This window comes from Physeter macrocephalus, chromosome 15, assembly GCF_002837175.3.
Source record: "Physeter macrocephalus isolate SW-GA chromosome 15, ASM283717v5, whole genome shotgun sequence".
In the NCBI taxonomy this organism is placed as follows: Eukaryota; Metazoa; Chordata; class Mammalia; order Artiodactyla; family Physeteridae; genus Physeter; species Physeter macrocephalus.
The window spans coordinates 12079768-12101151 of NC_041228.1; the positions used below are offsets into that span (position 1 = coordinate 12079768).

Sequence of the window (21384 nt, forward strand, 5' to 3'; positions counted from 1 at the left end):
AACCGAGTTCGCGCCCCGGTTTGGGAGGATCCCACATGCCGCGGAGCGGCTGGGCCGGTGAGCCATGGCCGCTGAGCCTGCGCGTCCGGAGGCTGTGCTCCGCAACGGGAGAGGCCACAGCAGAGGGAGGCCCGCGTACCACAAAAAAAAAAAAAAAAAAATATTAGGTCTCAGTCTTCTTTTTTTTTTTAAACCCAGCACTCACCTAAATTCTCTATTGGGTTTCTCCACTCTCTCAAGCCATTTGTAACATGTACCACAGTGTTTTCTGTCTGGATTTTCCTGTCAGCAGGCAGAAAGAATTCCTCCTGTGTTCCTGAATAATATACGGTTTTACTACATAACTTTAGTTTTAGTGGAGCTTTTTATTTTCCAAAGCACTATTATATACTTATCTTATTGGAAAACTTTATGAAGTAAGAGGGCAACTGCTAATCATCATATCATCATTCTCATTTAGGGGAGTAAAGTCCTGGGAAATAAAGGGACTGATGCACGGTAGCTGACCTCACACATGTGCTTGGATGTCTCCATTCTGGTTCTGAACTCTTTCTGCTATGCCATGCTGCCTTTTATGTAGACAGAAGTGCTATTTCCTTTTCCCCATTTGAGAGAAGAATATAATTGAATTTTAGGAAATTAAAATCCAGTAATACAATAATGTGTTTACATCAACTTAGCCCCTAAATAGCAAATGTACTTTCTCTGTTAAGCTAGTGGCTTTTTCATCTTATTGCTGATGACAGCCTTTCAGAACACCCATCCCCAAACTTTTACTTTGGGCCACTTTTTTTTTTTTTAATAAATTATTTAAATTTTTATTTATTTTTGGTTGCGTTGGGTCTTCGTTACTGCGCACGGGCTTTCTCTAGTTATGGCGAGCGGGGGCTACTCTTCGTCTTAATGCGCGGGCTTCTCATTGCGGTGGCTTCACTTGTTGCAGAACACTGGCTCTAGGCGTGCAGGCTTCAGTAGTTGCAGCACGTGGGCTCAGTAGTTGTGGCTCACGGGCTCTAGAGTGCAGGCTCAGTAGTTGTAGCGTGTGGGCTTAGTTGCTCCGTGGCATGTGGGATCTTCCCGGACCAGGGATCAAACCTGTGTCCCCTGCATTGGCAGGCGGATTCTCAACCACTGCGCCACCAGAGAAGTCCACCACTTTTGATTTCTCTAAAATTGTCTCATCTCCGCTAAGCAGAAGGGGTAATATACCAATGTGCATATAGAGACCAGAATACGTAAGTGATAACTGCTCCGCCCCCATCATTTCTCTGGGAATCTCATTGCAGAGTAGCGTCCCTTTTAGATATCAACAGAATACAACCTTGAGCAGCAGTAAGCTCATGAGTTTGTGATGTGCCTCATCCATCCATATCTTTTGTACCCTCCAGGGAATACAGAAGCAGATTTACAAATGAAGAAACAGTGTCGTTCTGCTTGAGGGTAATGGTAGGCGTCATAATACTCTATGACCACGTACATCCAGTGGGAGCATTTGCCAAAACTTCAAAAATTGATGTAAGTTATATTTGTTTTATATAATTACCAATAATTTCCATAAGTGGAAACCATAGGCTTTTATTTAAAGAGCTGGCAAGCTGCACTCTGTCACAGAGTTTATTTTTATAGTTTGTGATAATAGTGGATTTTGGTTGCCTCTCTCTTGCGGTATTTCTTACAGCCTATATACAGATGGAATAGAATGATTGAAGGATAACTGTACTGTCTTTTAGAGTATCTCCTCAATACTGATAAGTGATACTTCTGCATATTTGGCAATATATGTAAATATCAGACATAAATTTTTTTTTTATTGTGTCCTTTCGTTCCTTTGGCCAAAGCCCATTTTAAATGATTTACTTACAAATGTATATTAAAAGCCAGTCGCGGTGCCTCAGTGAAAACAGTTGAAGGCTGCATCTTTCCCCTCCCCCTCCCAGTCATAATGTTTTGTGGCTGTAGCCTGGGTTCCTCTACTTTGTAATTTCTCTCCTCACTCTCACATCTGGTTCATAAAAATTATAAGCTGTATTTTACTGAGAATTGTCTTCCAGTTACCCTTGACAACTAGTTTCAGGCTCTTTGCATTTCACATGTAGACGACTGATGACTAGGCAGTCTTCTTGCCTTTGCTCATATCTGTTCTGTGTAAGGAGAACTAAGTCAACATCTGTTGAATGATTTCTGTGTCCCAGGAATTTTAATATTTGTTCTCTCATTTAACTCTGAAAATACTCTTAGGATATAGGCGTTATTTTCCCTGTACTAACAGAGAAATAAGTTTAGAGAGGTTTGTAATATAATTGCTAGTGAACGGTACATGGATTCTGAACCCACATCTCCATGGCTTCCAAAGCCTGTGGTATTTCTACTGTGTTATGCTTTTTCACGATAATCAGGCTCATCTTCCTTACAGATCATCTTCATTGAGTTGTTCCCTTTCGAAATAGCCCGTAACGAGTCCCTGCCGCCATCCCCATCAGTTCCAAATGAGCCCTCCTGGCTGTCGAGGCCCTCTGTAAACTCCCCTGTGCGAGTCATCTCGGCCCTGCAAAATACTGTCCTCTGCATGTGATGAACTTTATTACTTCTGTCGTGGGGTTCGTCTACCTGGAAGGTGTCTTTTTTCCTTACCAGTGTGTCCATTCCGTCCTCTAAAAGGCTACTCCACACTTTTTCCAGGAAGTCCTCCCTTTAGTAAACCCTTAGTTTTCTCATTAGTTGGGTGGTGCTTCAGTTTGTCTGATTGGGTTCCCAAAAAGTTTTGTTTGATTGACAAACTGAAAATAACACTTGGGTAGATTTTTTTTCCCCTATTCTAAGAATAATTATTTTGACATTTCTAGTGTGTAATTTCTCATGAGTGCATAGTTATGGAGCTGGTTTAAGTATTAACTATTTTGAGAATGAATGTTAGATGAAAAATCGATGTTTTACCTTTTCCGTTTCCTTTTCTACTTAGATGAAAGGTTGTATCAAGGTTCTTAAGGACCAGCCTCCTAATAGTGTAGAAGGTCTTCTCAATGCTCTCAGGTGTGTATACATGTAAAGGTATATATGTATAGAACAAATGTATTAAGAAAATGCTTCAAAATATGAATAACACATGAATATAAATGTTAGAAATGTGAAGATCTCATTTTGCTTGTTGGTAATCTTGCTTTCAGATATTGTTTACAATATTTTTATAATGAGTGTGTGTGTTTGTGTGTGTATAAATGAAAATAGCAGCTTCATTTCTTTGCTAAAGAGTTTGGCTTTCACTTTTTGCCCCCCTTGAAGCAAGGATTGCTTCTTTTTTGTTTTTTAATGAAAATAATTGTAAATAAAATTCAGAAAACAGGAAAATTTAAAGAAAAAGAAGGAAATAATGAAACCTCACTATTTTGAAATAAACCACTATTAACATTTTGGGATATATCCTTCCAGAGTTTTTCTTTTTTAAACACTTGTATATAGTCATAGCTCTATATAATAGTTATCTTTTTACAAAATAATACCATACAAACTGTTTAACAACTGACTCTTTTCCCTTAATATAGTATAATTACATTGCTGTGTTCATAATACAGATCTCTATTATTTTTGTGCATTTCTTACAATGAAAATAAAGTAGTCATTATTTAATGTCTTCTCAGCTTAGACTTACTTGATTTAGTTACTGAAGCTCCTAAGAATCCTGTAATATTTTTAAATGAAAATGTCAGCACATTATAACATCTTGACTACAGATATTTAATTGGTAGTATAACTTCCCTAACATAAAAAGATGATTTGCTTGTTACTTGATTATTTTGTGTTTGAACACAAAAATTATATGAATGCAGAAATACTCATTTAGTGGCTTTTCGAGGTCCTGGCCATCTTCGCTTTCCACTGCAGTGCACTGTAGTTCACATAATAGAAGAAAATGATTTCCAACTTAGTATTATATTCCCCACGTGTTTTGTGAGCAAAGCAGATTGTTATTCCTTTTGGATACTTAGTCACCTTGTAAGTCATAAAGCAAAATCTAGGATGTGTCATTTCAGCTGAGTGGAACCATGAAATTATTTTGTTAAGGTGATGAAAAGTATTCTACAAGCAGTGACTGCTGAATAAAGGAGATCTAAATGAACACCAAACGCTTAAGGAACGTAATGTAACAACAACAACAAAATTCTTATAATGTCAAATTATTTCAGCCGTAAGCCTATCAAAAACCTTAAGTTTTTACTCTGGACATTTCTCATTGGTTTTACCAATATTTATGGTTTTGTGACTCTTTCCTACTTGGTCCCTTTCTGAGGACTCCCTGTGTCCCAGTCAGCCTGATTTTTCTCCCAGGCCCTTTCTTTCTGATTACTTAGAGTCTTCCAAAGCCAGTAAGTGACAGGACGGTTTTTTAAAGTAAGAGGTAATAGAGGTCTAAGAGGTTTTAGTATTACATATTTCTTTACCCTGAAGGGACTGTGCTTCAAACATTAATTTAAAAACTCAGAGTTTACTTTTATTTTTCAAAGTGTAAAAGTAGTTTGGTGTAGGGCAAAGGAGGGCAGTGGCAGTGAGTGAAAGGGTACTGAAGTCTCCCACACAGCAATCTGCGTTTGAGGGAAAGAGGAAGAGAAGGACCACTGAGGCAAGAGCCACCTGTCCGTTTTAAGTTTTCTCTCCAAATGTATAATGGAAATCAGAAAATAAAAGTTTGTTGCAGAGATAACTCTTGAACTGTTATTATTCATAGTGAAACACATATTCTGTGTCTGGTTCTTAATTTTCACCTGGGAGGTTTTGTAAAGTTTATCAGTATACTTGTTGCTATGTAGTAGTGGTTATAATTAGTATCATTTTTATGTCACTGTACATTTACAATGCAATTTCATGTCTGTGGCTTTATTGAATCTTTACCGCAGCTTAGTGAGGTAGGTGGTGGGTATGGGGTGTTGGGGATATCTCCATCATACAGTAGTTACCTTAAGCTCTTGAGAGGCTTAAAGATTATATAGCTAATAAGCATTGGAATCTATTTTCAAGTTCAGGATTTTATTCTTGAAATCCCATATACTTGATGCTACATCATTGAGCCTTAGTACTGTACCATAAGACTGCACTTCAGTGTGCTTTGGAATTAATCTGGTTGGAAAGGGACATGCAGATTCCCAGGTTACCACCTCCACAGAGTCTCTTCATTAGGTCTGGGGTGGGGCTCAGGCACCTCATTTGATGAACACCCTGTCTGTTGTAGATAATGCTGAAACTTTGAGAAACACTACTCAAACTAAACCAACCTAACCCTTAATATGCTTCACTCAGAGCAGAGAAGATACTGTTAAGAAAGCATTTTGGAATTCCCAAAGTGCTGTTATTTCTGCCTCTACAAAATGGAACACATTTTTGCTGCATTATTTTCTTTTAGTGAATAGCTTATTTATTAGAGATGCTCACTCCATCATTTTCCTCAGAGCCAAGTTTCAAATAGGAGTCTAGTTGCATATATATATATACACGTTGCCTATTTTGAGTGCTTTTCTGTGTGATATAGTTCCCGCCAGCTTATACCATGTGCTTAAGAGAAAGCAACGAGCCATGTCTCCATTTTACAGGTGGGGGAATGGAACCAAGTGCCTTTGATTAAAAGAGAGACAGAAAATGAAAGCTAGAGCCGGGAGTTAGGCTCAGTGCTCTATAATTGCCTTCTTTATTAAGTTTAAAAAGAAAGGTAAATAATAGTTGCTTTTCTTCAGTAGAAAAGTCATATGTACTTGGAAAAGGACTTTGTGTTTATGCATAAAGTAAAATAATACCATACACGTTCATACATTATTTTCACTTACGTTAGATGCCATTGGCCTTTTCTTGATAAGAGTGTGATGCTGCGACATGCCTCTGGATTGGCTCTGTCCAGGAGGCTCTGAGAACTGCTGAAGCTTGTGATCACATCCCTCGGGAGGAGCGAGAGCGCACATCTGCGTAGAGAGGAAAGCGCTCACCCCTCCCGCGCGGGCACAGTCCACTGCTGAGTAGTCATGCTTTCCTCTGCAGTTGACATTTTGTCGTGCCTGTTACTTGGCTCTTTCCACTGTGCAGCTGTGTAAAGGAGATGGAAACAACAGAAATGAAGGAATGGTTGTTGAAAATTCTTATTTCCTGACATCAGTAGGATTTTGTATAGAGATATATACGTTATCTGCACTTGGGAAATAAAACAGAAAGGTTAAGTCTTTGCTACATCACCTGCCACTTGGCGTAAAAATTCTCCCTTATGGAGTTTTCTTTCAGGCTGGCTGCTTAGCTTCTTGTCTTCCTTCCACAAATATTAACTGAGTACCTGTTATGTGCCAGTCTGGTGTCTTGTTCAGTAATATGAGAACAGTATGGAAGTGACCTCTGAGTAAAATTGTAGAGTAGTATATCACAGACTTACTAAAGCACATATTTGTCTCTTTACCTCTCTGAGGATTTACTTGAGTTGAGGTACTTTCTTCAATTTTTAAATTGATTTGAAATGAACCTAACGAGAATTGAGTTCAGATTTCTTTAACACAGAGAGACCATCCGTGTGTATCTGCTTAAAGAGATACATTTCTTGAAGATGCATGAAATGCTTGTAAACCAGGCTAACTGATCCAGCATTAAAGTTCTGTGTGAACGATCTCCAAAATGTATCCCACGTTCCGGCATTGAGCGCCTATTTCCATCGCTCCTAATCCGGTCCGAGCCTTGGTCACTGGGACCCTTTCCCAGCCCCCTGGCTGGCCCCTCTGCTGCTGCTTCTCCCTGCACTTCTCCCGCAACAACCAGAGAGGAATCACACATCGCTCCCTTGCTCGGCACCCTCCACTGGCTTTCGTTAACCTCAGAATAATCTCGAAACTCTTCCCTGTGGCCTATAGTGTCCGCGTGACCTGGTCCCTCTTTGTCTCTAAGGCCCCACCAGTACTTTCCTCCTTTGCTCCTAATACCCCTTCTGTAGGAGTAGTGTGTTATCATCTTTCTCCCTCTGCCAGATGGTAAGCTCCTGGAATGGTGCCTGACACACAGTAGGCCTGCTTATTGAGTTTCTGCCATTAAAAAGAATCCTATGGTGAATCTTCTCATAAAATAATAATCACTCCTAGTGATTCTTTTTTTAGGTTCTTAATTTGCATTTACATACTTAAAGCACATCTGCCTGGAAATAAGGCACTTAGAGAATTGAAACATTTTGGGATATGACAGAACTGAAATAGTTGAACTGTCTTAAATACAGAATAGAACAGGGGTTGGCAAACTTTTTTTTTTGTAAAGGACCGAAGAATAAGCAACTATTTTAGGCTTTCTAGACCATGTGTTGTCTGTCAGAGCTATTCAGCTCTGCCGTTGTAGCAAGAAGGTAACCATAGACAGTACTTAAATGAATTAGCATGGCTCTGTTCCAGTAAAATGTTATAAACACTGAAATTTGAAATTCATGTAATTTCTACGTTAACATGAAATACTATTTTTTGACTTTTTCTCCCAACCATTTTAAAATGTAAAAATATGCTTAGCTCACAGGCCCTACAAAAATAGGTGGTGGGTTGGATTTGATCCACAGGCTCTAATTTGCCAACCCCTGATATAGGACAACAATTATTTTCCTGTGAGTGAGCAGTTACTTTAGAATTTAACCAGGTAGTTTCAACAAGGTAGTTCTAAATAAGTTAAACAGCCATTGGATAGTCTGTTTAAAAGGTGAGAGGAGCATAAGCTAGGAGGACCTGAACAGGATCAAAGCTGGAATGAAAAGGCATAATTTTGTGAGAGAAGATTGCCTGGCCAATTGCCTCTCTTACCATAATTATAGAACCTGATGCAGGTTATGTTTGTTTGTTTGTTAACTCCCTGAAATTGATGGTGTTTCCCTTTTAGGTACACAACAAAACATTTGAATGATGAGACTACCTCCAAGCAGATTAAATCCATGCTGCAATAACAGTTCTGGAATAAGCACCTGCTGTAGACAGAAGACAGTATTCTGCAGTGACTGAGAATGCACAGTTTTTAGTGATTGCAATTACTATCTCATTTACTCTTGCTTTTTATTTCTTTCCTCTGTTCCTCTCCCTCTTTTTTAATCATATTCTTGTTCTTAAGACTTCTTTTCTGTGCCAAAATCAGTAAAGTTATACTCTGAAGGGATGTTGTCCTTTCAAACAGGCCATCTAAGGCAGCTAATTATGCATTGCATTGGGGTCTCTACTGAGAAAAATTCTGTGACTTGAACTAAATATTTTTAAATGTGGATTTTTTTTGAAAACTAATATTTAATATTGCTTCTCCTGCATGGCAAAACTGCCTATTCTGCTATTTAAAAACCCTCAATGACTTTATTTTCTACTGCCGCTTTTTTCATGTGCAGCCAAAATGAAAATGTTTAAATTAACTGTGTTGTACAAATGGTACCCAACACAAACTTTTTTTAAATTAGTAAGACTTTTGTTTAAAGTTTTAAGTTTGCATTTTGACTTTTTTTGTAAGGATGTATGTTGTGTGTTTAACCTTTATTAACTAATGTTAAAAACTGTGATGTGTGCGTAGAATATTACGTATGCATGTTCATGTTTAAAGAATGGCTGTTGATAAAATAAAAATCAGCTTTCATTTTTCTAAGTGTGGCTTGGTTTACTGGTGTTTTGTTTTTAGGCTTCTGGAGCTTTCCCCGTGTGTATTTTTATGGAATGTACATACACATTACCTATTTTTTCCTTCTTTTAGGGGAGGGCTGGGTCCTTTTCTTTTTTTATCATTTTAATTGCTTTTAAAATCTTGCTAAGTGCAGTAAGACTAGTGATCTTGTCATACTTGACGTTCATCCTCGATTTACTCTTGTATGGATGTAGTAACAAGGAAAACTACACTCTTGCTTGATAGGCATTTTCCAGGAGCGAGAAGGTAGCAACTTGAAACAGAGTGTGGAGGAAGAAGAGTCCTTATTACTGGGAGGAGAGTGAGTGTACGAGGGACTTCCTAGGAGAGACTGAAGGCCACAATATCACTAGTGGTAGGAAACGCGCATGCGTATTACTTTAAGATCATAAAACCGTAATCATGAAATGTAAGTGTCCTGATTGGGAGAAGCTGCTTAAAGGTTGTCTAGTCCACCCATGCTGGTTTAACAGTTAACTATGGGAGAAAATGCCAGAGGATTCCATCAGAACCTTCTGGCTTAGTAGTGTCAGATCACCATGCCCCACAGCCCCTCATGATGGAATCCGTGTTGACCCCTCTGGCCTTGGTCTCACTCTCTCCCACCCACACCCTGCTCCCAGCCAGGCTCAACTGTGTGCTGCTCGGATTGTTGCACGCAGTGTCACGCTTCCGTAACCCGGGTCCGGCTGGTCCCTGAGCCTGTCATTCACTTCCTCCCGCGTGTCCATCTGATGAACAGCAGCTCTTGTGTTTCAAGGACCAGCTTGTGTCACTTTGACGAAGCCTTTGGGATATACACGAGCCACCTCCTTCTAGGCACCTTCTACTAAGAGGGTTGTCATGGGTAAAATAGTGCCCCCTCTCCCAAAGATACGTGCACCTGGCACCTGGAGATGCCACCTCATTGGGAAAAGGGCATTTGCAGCTGAAGTCAAGGATCTGGAGATAAGGCCGTCCTGGATTACATGGGGCCCTCAACTCAATATAAGAGAAAAGAAGGGGAGATGGACACAGAGCAGAAGACCGTGTGGAGATGGAGGCGGGATCGGAGCGGCGTGTCTGCCAGCTGAGGGACCCGGAGTCACCGGCAGCACCAGAAGCCGGAGGGGAGGCCCGGACCGCTCTCCCCGAGAGCCTCCGGAGGGAGCCAACCCTGCTCGCAGCCTGGTTTCAGACTTAACGGCTTCCGGGACCCAGAATAAGCTTGTTTTATGCCACCCAGTTGGGGGTCACTTGTTATGGCAGCCCTAAGGCTCTAATACAAGTATCTCATCCAACACTGCTGATGTTTCGCTCTACCTCTTTCCTGATACTGTGAGAACTTGAGAAAAGAGCCATGTCTGAGGTCCCTTCAGTGTCCCAAGGATCTTGCCCTCTGTCCGAATCTAAGTAGTTGCCAAGTGTGCGTGCTTGAACGGAGTGAATGAACGTAAATTAAAAATAAGGTGGCAGCTGAAATAAAGTAATACGGCTGCGGCCTTCACAGTAACTTAGTTTGAGATCTGCACGTTGGAGAGTAAGTGGAAAGATCTCTCAACCTCTGACCAGGGCTCAGCAAACTCGTCTGTGAGCCAATCCTCCCGCCACCTGTTTCTCTGCAGCCGATGAACTAAGAATAGTTTTTACATTTTTAAAAGGTTGACAGAAGTCAAAATAATATTTTGTGGCATGTGTAAAATATATGAAATTCAAATTCGAGTGCCCGTAAATAAAATTTTATTGGAACACAGCCTCACTCATTTGTTTACATGTTATTTTTGGCTACTTTTGCACTACAACAGCAGAATGGAATTCTTGTGACAGAGGCCATATGGCCCTCAGAGGCTAAAATATTTACTGCCTGGCCCTTTGCAGAAAGTTTACCGATCTCTCACCTAGTTACGAGAGCAGGTTTCTTTGAGAACCTGGTGTGTCGGAAGCACCGTGCTGCAGGGCGATACAAGGAGCCATCTCTGCTGCCAGGAAGTGGGTTTAGTTTGGTCTAATATTGGCCGTTCAGATAGCCAGAGAGAACAAAAAGGCATCTTCTCACTTGCCGAGTCTGATCTCTATTCATGTCTATCCTCAGAATGAAGGATTATGGGGCCGGCCATGGGCTCATCAGGAAAGAGGACCAGCATTAATTAGCAGGATCTGCCCTGTGTACTGGAGGGAGGTGTGACTCTGTTCTGTGCAGGTAAATTTTCTGTCACCCTAAGGCAGCGTCCTTTTACCCCCTCTTACCTCTAAAACACAGCCCGGTCGCTATCTCTCTACTCATCCTTTGCCCCAGTCCCCATGTCTCTTCCTTCACAGTGTAAACTGTCCGTTGCATCATGTCTTTCACCAACGATACCCATGATGCTCTGTTATCTGCCCTGTTTCTGCAGCCCTCCACCTAGGTGAGTAGAACTCTTCGGTTGGCTGTTTTCTCACTTCAGAGATTTGGATTAAGAAGCCCTCTGGACTATTTTAAGACTGCTCCAAGTATTTTAGACTTGTCATAAGGTTAATTAGCGTTTGTGCTCAAACCCAGGTCTTTTGAGTTGAAATGCCATACTGGTTCCATTTGAGATTGCAGGAATTGCCAGTTCATAAATTCTTATAATCCCTTAACAGAGCGTATTTCACAATCTTTACGTGGTGATCCCAGAAGATGTAATGGAAAGATCTGTAGATTAAAAACTCAGGAAACTGTCTGGCCTGAAGAATTGGGTTTTGGCCTAGCTGGGAGAGGGGATGGGGCAGAAGCTGACCGAGAAGGATTAATGAAAGTCGTGGTGAGACTCAGAGCTCAAGGAGGCCCGCTTTGGGGTCAGGTCCCACACAGCGTCAGTGTGGTGCTAGCACTGAGTGGCGGCGTGGGATGGGGCCAGGGAGCGGTTCTCGAGGTGGGCAGAGTCCCCCTCAGGCCAGATGGAGGGTCCTGTCTGCATGGCGCCTCCTTGACTGGCCCACAGTCTCTGCAGGAGAGCGGGTCAGGTTTGCTCCTGAGGACGCGTGAGGCCCCTGCAGCGTCTCCCAGCAACAACTGAGGCAGGCTTGCGGAGGGAGGTGATAACACTTTGAAGTTATGCAGGTGGGAGCTCAGAGCCGCCAGGATTTGAATATTAATGCTAATGCAACTACATTTATATGCACAGCTGTCATTAAATAATGTTTGATAGAAAAAAAAAAAAAAACTCAGGAAACGCAAGCCATATCACTTCTTTGGAACTCTATTTTCCTAATCAGTAAAATGAGAATTGAGACAGTATCTCTAACGTTTGATTCTGTTTCATATACTATGTGTCTTGTCCGTACTGTCTGCAAAAGGCAGCATTGGTGTAAACAGTTAAAGTAAAACACAGACTTCAGAGTTGGTGGAGTTGAGTTTCACTCAGTGTGCCTTTGGATGAGTGAGTCTCACGTGTCCTCATTTATAAAACAGAATACTTGAAACGCTTAGCGCCCCACCGTGGCCCTGAGGGCTGTGCCCGATGCTGCTTGTACTGTCCAGTGCACGGCAGGAGTGCTGAGTGCCAGTCTTGTTACGACCGTCGTGACGTTTGTATTGTAACCTGTTTCAGGTGTCTTGTCCGTTAACATGTATGGTTGTCCACAGATCCTAGAATTGTCCACAGCACCAGTTCTAACTACTTTCCTCAGTCTGTGAGGGTGTTAGGGCAAGCTGCCTAATTTTAATGATCCTTTAGAGATCCTATAACTGATCGATAAAAACTTACTGTGAGGAAGCACTGGTTTCTGAGTGGGCGGGCGATTAACTGGGTATCTGAAACCAAAACTAGTACCATAATGATTTTAAACGTTGAGCACCGGTATGGTGATAACTGCAGCAGTGTTCGCGTCATCGTGTCGGTAGATAGTAAGTACCTGTCCAGAGCCCACCTAGACAGTGTCCTAGGACTGAAGATGGGTGCCGGGTGGGGACGTCATGGAGGAGAGCAGCGGATTTCTGGGTGTATAAAGAGGGCGCTCGGGTGAAGGAAGCCACGTGAACAATAGCAAATGTTGGTATATAGCCTCCCAGTAGTATGTGGTCTGAATATTGACACAAAACACCCGGATCTTTCAAGTACTGTTTTTGGAAAAATTTCTAAATCTGTGGTTGTAGTAGAAACGGTGCGCCTTCAGTAAGTGGGATAGACCTGGGTTCAAATTTTATGTCACCAGTATTTATTCTTCCCATGCCCTTACCCAAGTGCAATTTGTTCCATATACTATTCCATACTTTGCTTTATTCACTTAATGAGAATCGTAGATTGTCCCATGTTTTTACCTAGACAGCATCCTCATTCTCTGTGTATGCTGTGTGTATTCGTTATCTGCCTGTACCATAATTCGTTAAACCAGTCCCTGTCTGAGGGACTCAGTTTATTTCCAAACTGCTGTCACTGTAAACAGTGATGTGAGGACAGACCTGTACATACATCGTGCACGTCCACAGATATCACGTCTCCTTCACTCCGCATCAGGTAACCCTGGCCACGCTAATCTTGCTGTCCCTCAAATGCAGCGAGGGCGCTGCACTGTCCAGGCCCCTGGCAGTGGCTGGTCCCGCTGTGGGGTGGCAGATGGGTCATACCCTGCGTCTCTGATCAGGTGTCATCCTCCCAGTGAGGCCTGCCTTCCCCCCCTCCTCTCTATAATGGCATCTGTTGGTCTGGTGGGGGAGTGGTCCTCCGGGGAGCCTTTGGCAGCGAGAGGCTGGGCGGAGGGGCAGGGGCATGGAGGGTGGACCGCAGGACAGTCCGTGTAGAGGAGAGTCTCCAGTGTACGGGTTCTGCTCCCTTTCTGCCCCTCACTCGCTGGCTTTACGACTTCCCTGGGCCCCATTCTCCCCACCTGTAAAAGTCAGTCTCCGTGGTCCCACCTCTGACCTGGAATAGCTGCTAAGACAACAGTGGCTTCCAGGCCGTGCCCCAGGTGCTTGGGGGAGGTCCTGAGAAGGGAGAGCTGCTCCGGGCGGTCAAAGGCAGAGGAGGCGCCCGTGCACCGAGAGAGGCGGCTTCCTCAGACCCCCACTGCCGCAGGGCAGCTCACCTATCCCAGCTCTGCTGCTGGCCCCAAGCTAACAGCTCCTGGAGCCCCCGACTTAGCCGCTGAAAGATTTCAGACGAGGATCATCCTGTGAGCGCCGACGAGTGGGCTCTCTAGGGGTCCTATAAAGGGAGGAAACCACTGTACGTGAGCATGCCTATTCAAGGGGCACAAACATAGGGAGATACTGTTACCCCCGTTTTATAGATGAGGAAACATTCAGAGAGGTTAAGAAACTTGCCTAAGGTCACACAGCTACCGCGAGAGCCACTGCTCAGTCTAAATCTGCTGGTTTCAGGGCCCTTGCTCTGTGTTACATTAGTTTTCTCCATCTTTGATGCTGCTGCTGCTGCTGCTAGAACTCTCACTTTCTAGAACGAGTTTGATTTAATTAGATTGTTGGTTCCGATTGTGACTACCTCTAATTTCAGGCAGAAGCTAGTTTTCAAGAAAGTTGAACTTAAAAATGTATGTGTTATGGAACAACATTTATTATTATGTTCACCAGACCACAAGAGAGAAGCCTTTCATTGCCACTGGATGTCCATTCCCACCCCTACAAAAGGAGAGATTCTTGCTGGGAGAGAAGATGGGCCAGTTTGTGTAATGAAGTTCAGAGAGAGGCGGGTGCGTGAGGAGGAAGAGGGGGATGGGAAGGGTTAAGGAGAAGTCAGGCAGGCGGAGGGGCGGTCAGAGGGGCTGGGGCAGCTGCAGGAGGTGAGGGGCTGGGAAAGGAGAGAGGATTTTCATGCAGACCATGTATATGGACTCATTTGATGCCCTTTAAGACATGTGAGTTGAACATTAATCCCTTTAAAATTACTTGTGGCTCATTAACTTATTAAAACACGGGCCTCTCTGCGCCCATAAAAGCAACATGCAAAAAGAAAGACCTGATTCACGTGATGGACTGGACAACTGGCAATGTAGAGTGGAAAGCATCTCTGTTCTTGCTCTCCCCACAAGGAGGAGCCCGTGTCCACACTCTCCAGACGGAACTGAAGATGCTTAAATTTGGTGAAAGTGTGACGTTGGTGCATTATTTCCAGAATAGAGCTTTCCAGGGGTTGGTGTAAGGTCTGCAAAGATTCCCTTGCCCAAAACCTCACTTCTCATGTCACAGAGAATGTCTGATGGCATACACATAATATATTACGTTTTTAAAAAGCAAGTTTATGAAATTATACATACGTTACCAAATTTTTCTGCAAGATAATTTATATGAATGCATGGAAAAAATACGGAAAGGATAAACATCAGAATGTCAGTACTGGTTATTTCTGGAGAATGGAATTAAGGAAATTAAAATGTTTTTCATACCTTTCTGAAACTTTATTATTTTTTTTTACAGTGACCATTGTTTGATTGCTAGACAGGTTTTATCAGTCGAAGAGAATATATAAAGTGATCCTGCTGAGAGTGGGCAAAACCACGTGATCTGTCTGCCTCTGAGCGCTGTCTTACTGAGGTCTGTTTCTGTCTGGGTGTGCTCTGCTAGGAAGAGCACGGAGCTGGGAGTCGGGAGAGCTGCTTCTGGCCTGTGATGTGTGCTCAGGCTCTCCCCGTGCACGCCCTTACACACGCGTGTGCGTGCCCACACCCCCCACTGCTCACACAAAGATGCACAGCCCTTGGCCTGCACCCCAGTCTGTAGTGGAATCCCCGAATGGTGCGGCTGGGTGACGACTGAGCAGTTTGATCCGTCACTCTTATTTTACAAATGGGAAAACAGGCTGCAGGAGAGCTGCAGGGAGCTGAAATTAAGGGGAGGTTGTCCAAGTCCTTTGTTAACCTGGAGAAAGGTCTGGCAGCTTCTTCCAGAACAGTGACACTATTATTAATAATAACAACATCGCGCAATAATAGCTGACAGCCAGGCACTGTTCTGAGCACTTTATGTACAACTTTTCAAATCTTCGCCGCGATCCCGTGAGCTAGGAATTCTTATCACCCCACTTTACGGGGTAATTTTACAGGAGGAGGAAACACAGAGAAGGCCGGACGTGCCCAGAGCTACCCAGCTGTCGGTGGTGGAGCAGTGAATGGAGGCCAGGCTGTTCTGGAACCAGCCTCTACTGCCTCTCCAGGAAGCAGCCTGATCCAAGGTAGGACCCTAGCCTAACTGGTGCCCCCCGCCCCAGATGTGGACAGGCAACTAACGTCTGGGGGCCATCCTGTGAGGGAGAGAAGAGGGTGTGTGAGCCAGTCCCGGGGAGCCCCACAGCCACCTGTGGCTGCCGGAGGGGCCACTGCATCCCGGCCCTGCTCAGAGGCTCCAGGCCAACAGCTCCCTGGAGTGAGGGTGGCACCCTTCTCAGGCATCAGCCTGGAGGGCTGCAGGGCCGGGGGCGGCCAGCAGCTGCAGCCCTGCGAGGGACACGTAGAGCGCAGACGGCTGTGGCACCATGCCAGGGTCCCAGGTGAGTTGGCGGCCGGGGCCCTGCGGCTCCAGCTCACAGCCCTCCACCAGGCTCCGGGTGAGGGCCACATCCTCACTCTGCAGGGACGAGAGCACTTCCGGTGGGAGGGAGAAGGTTGTTTCCTCCGTCTGGTTGAAGTTTGGCTCTAAGATGCTCGCCACCTGCAAGGAGTCACCCAGAGGGAACAGATAGGTCTCCCAAGGCCGGGAGCAGTGGAACACCCCCTCCGCTGAGGGTGGGAGCCTGGGGCCTCTGTCCCCCCGCCCTCCCTACAACGAAGCCTCGGCCCTGGGGCCTTGCTCCCAGCAGAACTGTGGTTCCAAGTAACGCGCCCCCCAAAATGCTCTATCCTGCGCTGCCTGCAGTCAGTGCCTCCCAGCCTTTGCATACGCTGTTCTGCCTGGACGGCCACCCCCCTATCCTTCATCTGTTAATCCATGAACTGCATGGAGGGGCCCCCGCTCTGGGAAACACCCCTGGGTTCCCACCGCCACCTACACAAGCTAAATCAGGCGCTGTCTGTAATCACCTGTTGGAGTATCCCCTTGAGCAGCCTGTGAGGGACAGGGCTGCCTCTTCCACCCGTGTTCTCAGGCCCTAGCAGAGGGCTGGGCACAAGGGAGGAGCCCAGAGTCATCCGTGAATAAACCCGCGTATTTCATCATCGTGAATAAACCCGGGTGTAGCCCACCCAGCAGAGGCGGCTCAGGTCTGGGTGCACAGAGGTCAGAGCCCAGCGCACGCTCTGCAGGTCTGCTTCCCCGGATGTCCTCCCCACATCCCCTCCCCAGGTTCTCACCAGCTCCAGCCGCTGAGGCAGGACCCCTCTCTCCAGGCACTGGGCCAGCAGGTAGCGTTGGGTGTCACTCAGCACCGTGGAGGGACGGGGTGGGGGGGCGAGGGCCACCAAGGGTCTGTGGCACCTGTGACTCTCCTCACGGGCCTGGCAGCCCCGGCAGGAAGGGCTGGGATAGAGGAGCCCTGAGCTGGGGAGAAGCCCCACCAGGTATCTCTGGGGCCGTCTTTCCCCAGAAGATTCCAGAAGGTGGGAACCGTGCCTGCCTTGGAAGTGCTGCGTGGTCTTCAGTAAGACTACTCCCGTCCCCCTCCGTCTTCCTAAAAATCCGTTAAGGGTGGAAGGTGGGCTTCACTTACAAAAGGCGTTCGTGTGTATTAGCTCATCTTCCGGCCCGGTGGCTTTGCAAGGTGGTTATCAAGCAGGACGCGGTGAGGCCTGCCCAGGGCTGCCCATGGCTGAACCAGGACGAGGACCAGGCCAGCCTGCTCCGCAGCGTGAGGCTCCAGCCAGGAACGGCGTCTTCCCCAGGCTCTCTTCTTCCCGACCCCAGCCCACGGGAGTCCTCTTACCTACTAGCGCTCCAAGAATGCAGAGGGTGGCCCTGCCTTTCGAGGGTGACAGGCTGCCTGAGGGGTCCCGGGGGAGGCTTAGGAGGAGGCCCCAGGGCCACCCAGCTGTCCCAGCACCCCAGCGTCCAGGGCCTGTTCCAGCTGTAGGAGAGCAGCGAGAAGGAGCCGGGAGAGGCAGCTGTGGGTCCCCCTCTGGCCACGTACTCGACCACCCAAGCCCCCGTCCCCGCGCTCTGGGTCCCCAGCCCTTCGTGACGCCAGTGAGGCTGGGACGAGCCTGGGCTCATTGCCAGCAATGCGGAACCAGGGTCCCTGCTTGGGCTTCAGGGAACAAACGCTCAGGGAGGTTCTGATGCGACAGCTGGTACGGGGCAGCACCCAGTCACCCCGGGCCTTCTGAGGTTGTGTGCTACCAAGACCCATAGCATGGCCCGTCCTGCCTCTCATCCCCCTAGCCCACCCCTCTCCGTCCTGGACGCCAGCCCCCAGCCCAGGTCTGGCCGTTGAGCCCCTTGCTGTGTCCTCGAGCTCCTGCAGCGCCCAAGCGTCCTGGAGCAGCTCTTGGAGGGCGCCCAGCAGCGGGTCCCGCAGCTCTGGGGGCAGCGTGGCCAGGTCCTGCAACGGGGCCCAGCCTGCCTCTGCAGGCCCCGGAAGTCGGGCTCCTCACCTGGGGCCCGGCCAAAGGCCGCGTCTGTGGCGAGAGGCATCAGCACGTGCCGGAGCCCTTCCCCGGGCTCCCTGCCCTGCGCCACTCGGGCCCTGGTGTCCTGAACCTGACCAGGAGGTCCCGGCGTCACAGACCTGGCCCCGGGGAAGCTCCCGCGTCAGGCGGAGCACACCCTGATGGGCTCACCTCTGCCTTCCTCCCTCCTTCCCGCCCCACCCCGCTTCCTTCCGTGAGCATTTTCTGAGCGCCGACGACATAGCAGGTACCGCCCACAGGGCTTATCCTCGCCTCTCCCCTGCTCTCCCGCCCTGCCCAGGGCTGACGCTTCAGCTCAAAGAAAGGCCACTCCTCTGCCCAAGGGCCTGCTGTGTGTCTGCTCCTGAGACCCCCCAGGCTGAGCCCCACCTCCGGCCAGTTGCCCCACTGGGATGGCTAAGACAGGGCTTCTCAGGCGCTAAGCACCACGGCACAGGTGGGCGGGTCTGGCAGCGGTCAGGCGCCCCTGCCTTCCCACTCCTGTCTTGTTAACAGTGCAAACTGCCTCTTGAGAACCAGCCTTCCAGGTACCGAACGCTGTCCAGACATCATCGCTGATCCTCCTGACCGGGTAAGAAAAGTCCCAGCCTCCCCGCCGTGCGGGTGTGGCGACCAAGACTGGAGCTGGGGGCTTCCCTGGTGGCGCAGTGGTTGCGCGTCCGCCTGCCGATGCAGGGGAACCGGGTTCGCGCCCCGGTCTGGGAAGATCCCACAATGCCGCGGGGCGGCTGGGCCCGTGAGCCATGGCCGCTGCGCCTGCGCGTCCGGAGCCTGTGCTCCGCAACGGGAGAGGCCACAACAGAGGGAGGCCCGCGTACCGCAAAAAAACAAAACAAAACAAAAAAAAAAGACTGGAGCTGGAGCCTGGAGCCGGCCTGCGCCTCCTGCACTCAGCATCCTTCTCCCCACAGCCTGGTCCTGGGTTTTCCAGCCCATCTCCTTCCCACCGGGGAGAGAGCACACGGCCCTCCCTGCCCGGGTGACGCGGGGTGAGCGCGTGGGGAGGGAAGGGACCCCAACGATGGGGTCAGGGCACTCTTCGGGGAAGGAGTGATTTCTGGCTGCGTTCTTGGGCTCTGGCAGGGGTCACTCACCTCCGCCGCTGTCTCTCCGGAGCTTTCCTTCAGGCAGGTACCGCACAGCTGCGTGGGGGCACCAGGCAGGGAAAGGAGAGGAGTCCCCGGGCCGCGGACGAGCAGGACCAGCCCTGCTCCACGTGGTTCTCTGTGCCAATTAGGTAACACGACCCTTCCCCAGTCACATCCCCCCATCCCCGGCCCCCCGGGACAAGCAGGGCACCGGCTGGCTTGCAAGCCCTCCCTGAGAGCTGGCCTCGGCAGCCCTCTGCGAAAGGCACGCCCTTTCAGTATCTGCCTGGCTGGCTGCTTGCCCAGGCCAACGAGGAAACGGCCCCCCTCTCCCTCTTCCTGCCCCCCACTTGGACGCAGCCCCTGCCCCGCTCCCAGCCCTCCCAGAGGGAGAGTCGCGTCGCAGCTGTTCCTGCTCCTCCAGCCTCCGCGTACCCCGGCGATCCTCCTCCATCACCAGCTGCAGCGCCCAGCAGGCCAAGACCGTGCCCCGTGGGACGGCCACCGTCTTCTCTTTGGCCGTGGCGCTCTGACCCTGGAGCTGGGAGAGAGGCAGGGAGAGCAGGACGTCTTGTCCACACGGGATGCTAGGGCCTGCAGGAAGGGGTCTCGGGGGCAGACAGGAGCAGGGGATGGGGGGACACGGCGGGGGGTACTGCGAGGGTCCCTCTTGGTGACCAGGGCCTTCTCAGGTTGGCGGGGAGAGGGAGCTCCGAAGGCAGGGGACCCTCAGGCACAGCACAAACAGCATTCTGCCAAATATGTTGCACGTGAGGTACTTCCAAAAAACCCAAGGCGCTCTGGGGTCAAAGCAGTACACACTGGCACGGTAAAAGCTCTGCAAGGTCCCACCATGAAGAAATGAGTTTTATTTTGCCTCAGTAAGCACTGTCCAGAGTTTGGAGTGTTTGCTTTGGGAAAGGCTGAGCTGGAACCCTGGGGCCCTGCAGCTGGCCAGCCGCCAAGCGATCTCGAAGTCGTCCTCCCTCGTTGGGCAGGTGGAAACCGAGGCACAGAGGGGCGGCTGTTGGGGGCTGCTGGGAAGCCGGGGCTCCTGACGTGGGCCGGCGGTGGCCCCGTTATCGCGCTGCTCCCACAGGAAAAGGGCTATTGACCGGTACTCACCTGCACGCCCGGGGATGGCGAGAGCTGGGGCCCAGAGCTGATGCTGAGAGTGCAACTCGATGTATGGGAGATGAGAGCCCCGGAGCCCTAGCATGCTAGCATGGGGCCCAGCCTCCCCCCGTCACAGTGGGGACCGGCGGTCCATGGACGCTGAATGACCAAAGAACAGAGCCGCTGAGGAGCAGGCCCGGGTCTTGAAGACAGGTGGAAGGAAAACGGACTGTCCTTGCACTCAGCACGTCCGGGCACTTTTCCCACATCGCTGCTTAATCCTCACCCCGATTGTGCAGCCCAGCTTCATGGACCAGAGAAGTCAAACTCAGAGGGTCAAGTGACTTGTCCAAGGCCACCCAGCCAGCCAGGGGCGGAGCTGGGATTCGCACCCAGACGCGCCCAGTTCCAAAGCGGATGCAAACCCCCCTGCACTGTGACGCTACTCCCCGGCAGCAGGTAAGACTCACCTGGGAGAGTTAAAAGAAGACCAGCAACTGGGTCCTAGTCCGGACCAGTTAAAAGAGATTGTGTGTGCGTGAGCGTGTGCGTGTGCGTGTGCGTGTCTGGGTGCTGGTATTTAAAAAAATAATAATCAGAAAACAACACGACGCCTCTCCAGGGGATTCTAAAATGCAGCGTTGAGAACCACGACACAGGCGCCCAGGAACTCCACTCCTGGTTTAGATGGGGCGACCTCCAGGGGGCAGCTCTTTGGCAGGAGTTAGGGTGGAGGGTGGGCCTCTTGCTGGCTTTCAGCACCCCCGGGACACCCCCTGCACCTTGAAACGGCTGGGCCGGAGGAGTGACAGCTAGCTGCCCCGCTCCGTCTCCTCGGCTCAGGCTCTGAAGCGTGGCGTCCTGTGCAGCCTCCATGGCCTCGTCACCACGTACAGGCTCTCCCTCTCCTTCTGGCTCTGCAGCTCCCCGAGGAACGAGGGCCTCGGAGTCCTCAGTTTCCTGCCAGGGGTGCGGGGTGTGGGCAGGAGAAGAGGCAGAGCTGGTGGGGCTGCTCTCCAGGGCT

General features: G+C 48.6%; 2 protein-coding genes across 13 annotated transcripts in view; one reads left to right on the forward strand and one right to left on the reverse strand.

Moving 5' to 3' along the window:
• CYRIB (CYFIP related Rac1 interactor B) overlaps window positions 1-14292 on the forward strand; it is a 162125-nt gene extending 147833 nt beyond the window's left edge. For 5 of the 12 annotated variants that reach the window (XM_024129367.3, XM_024129364.3, XM_024129366.3 and 2 more), the window contains 3 exons: window positions 1389-1515; window positions 2960-3030; window positions 7867-8607. In XM_024129367.3, the coding sequence (XP_023985135.1) occupies window positions 1389-1515; window positions 2960-3030; window positions 7867-7930 (262 nt within the window). In that variant the 3' untranslated portion in view covers window positions 7931-8607. The other 7 variants (XM_028500185.2, XM_055091208.1, XM_055091209.1 and 4 more) reach the window with 3 other exon arrangements.
• A 731-nt stretch (window positions 14293-15023) lies between these two features.
• Window positions 15024-19822, reverse strand: LOC102976373 (uncharacterized). The gene is made up of 3 exons (XM_055091213.1): window positions 18121-19822; window positions 16885-17201; window positions 15024-16246 (listed from the first exon to the last, which is right to left on the reverse strand). Exons 1-3 carry the CDS (start codon window positions 18158-18160, stop codon window positions 15980-15982), a joined length of 624 nt encoding a protein of 207 aa, XP_054947188.1. The 5' UTR covers window positions 18161-19822; the 3' UTR covers window positions 15024-15979.
• Window positions 19823-21384: the final 1562 nt, after the last annotated feature.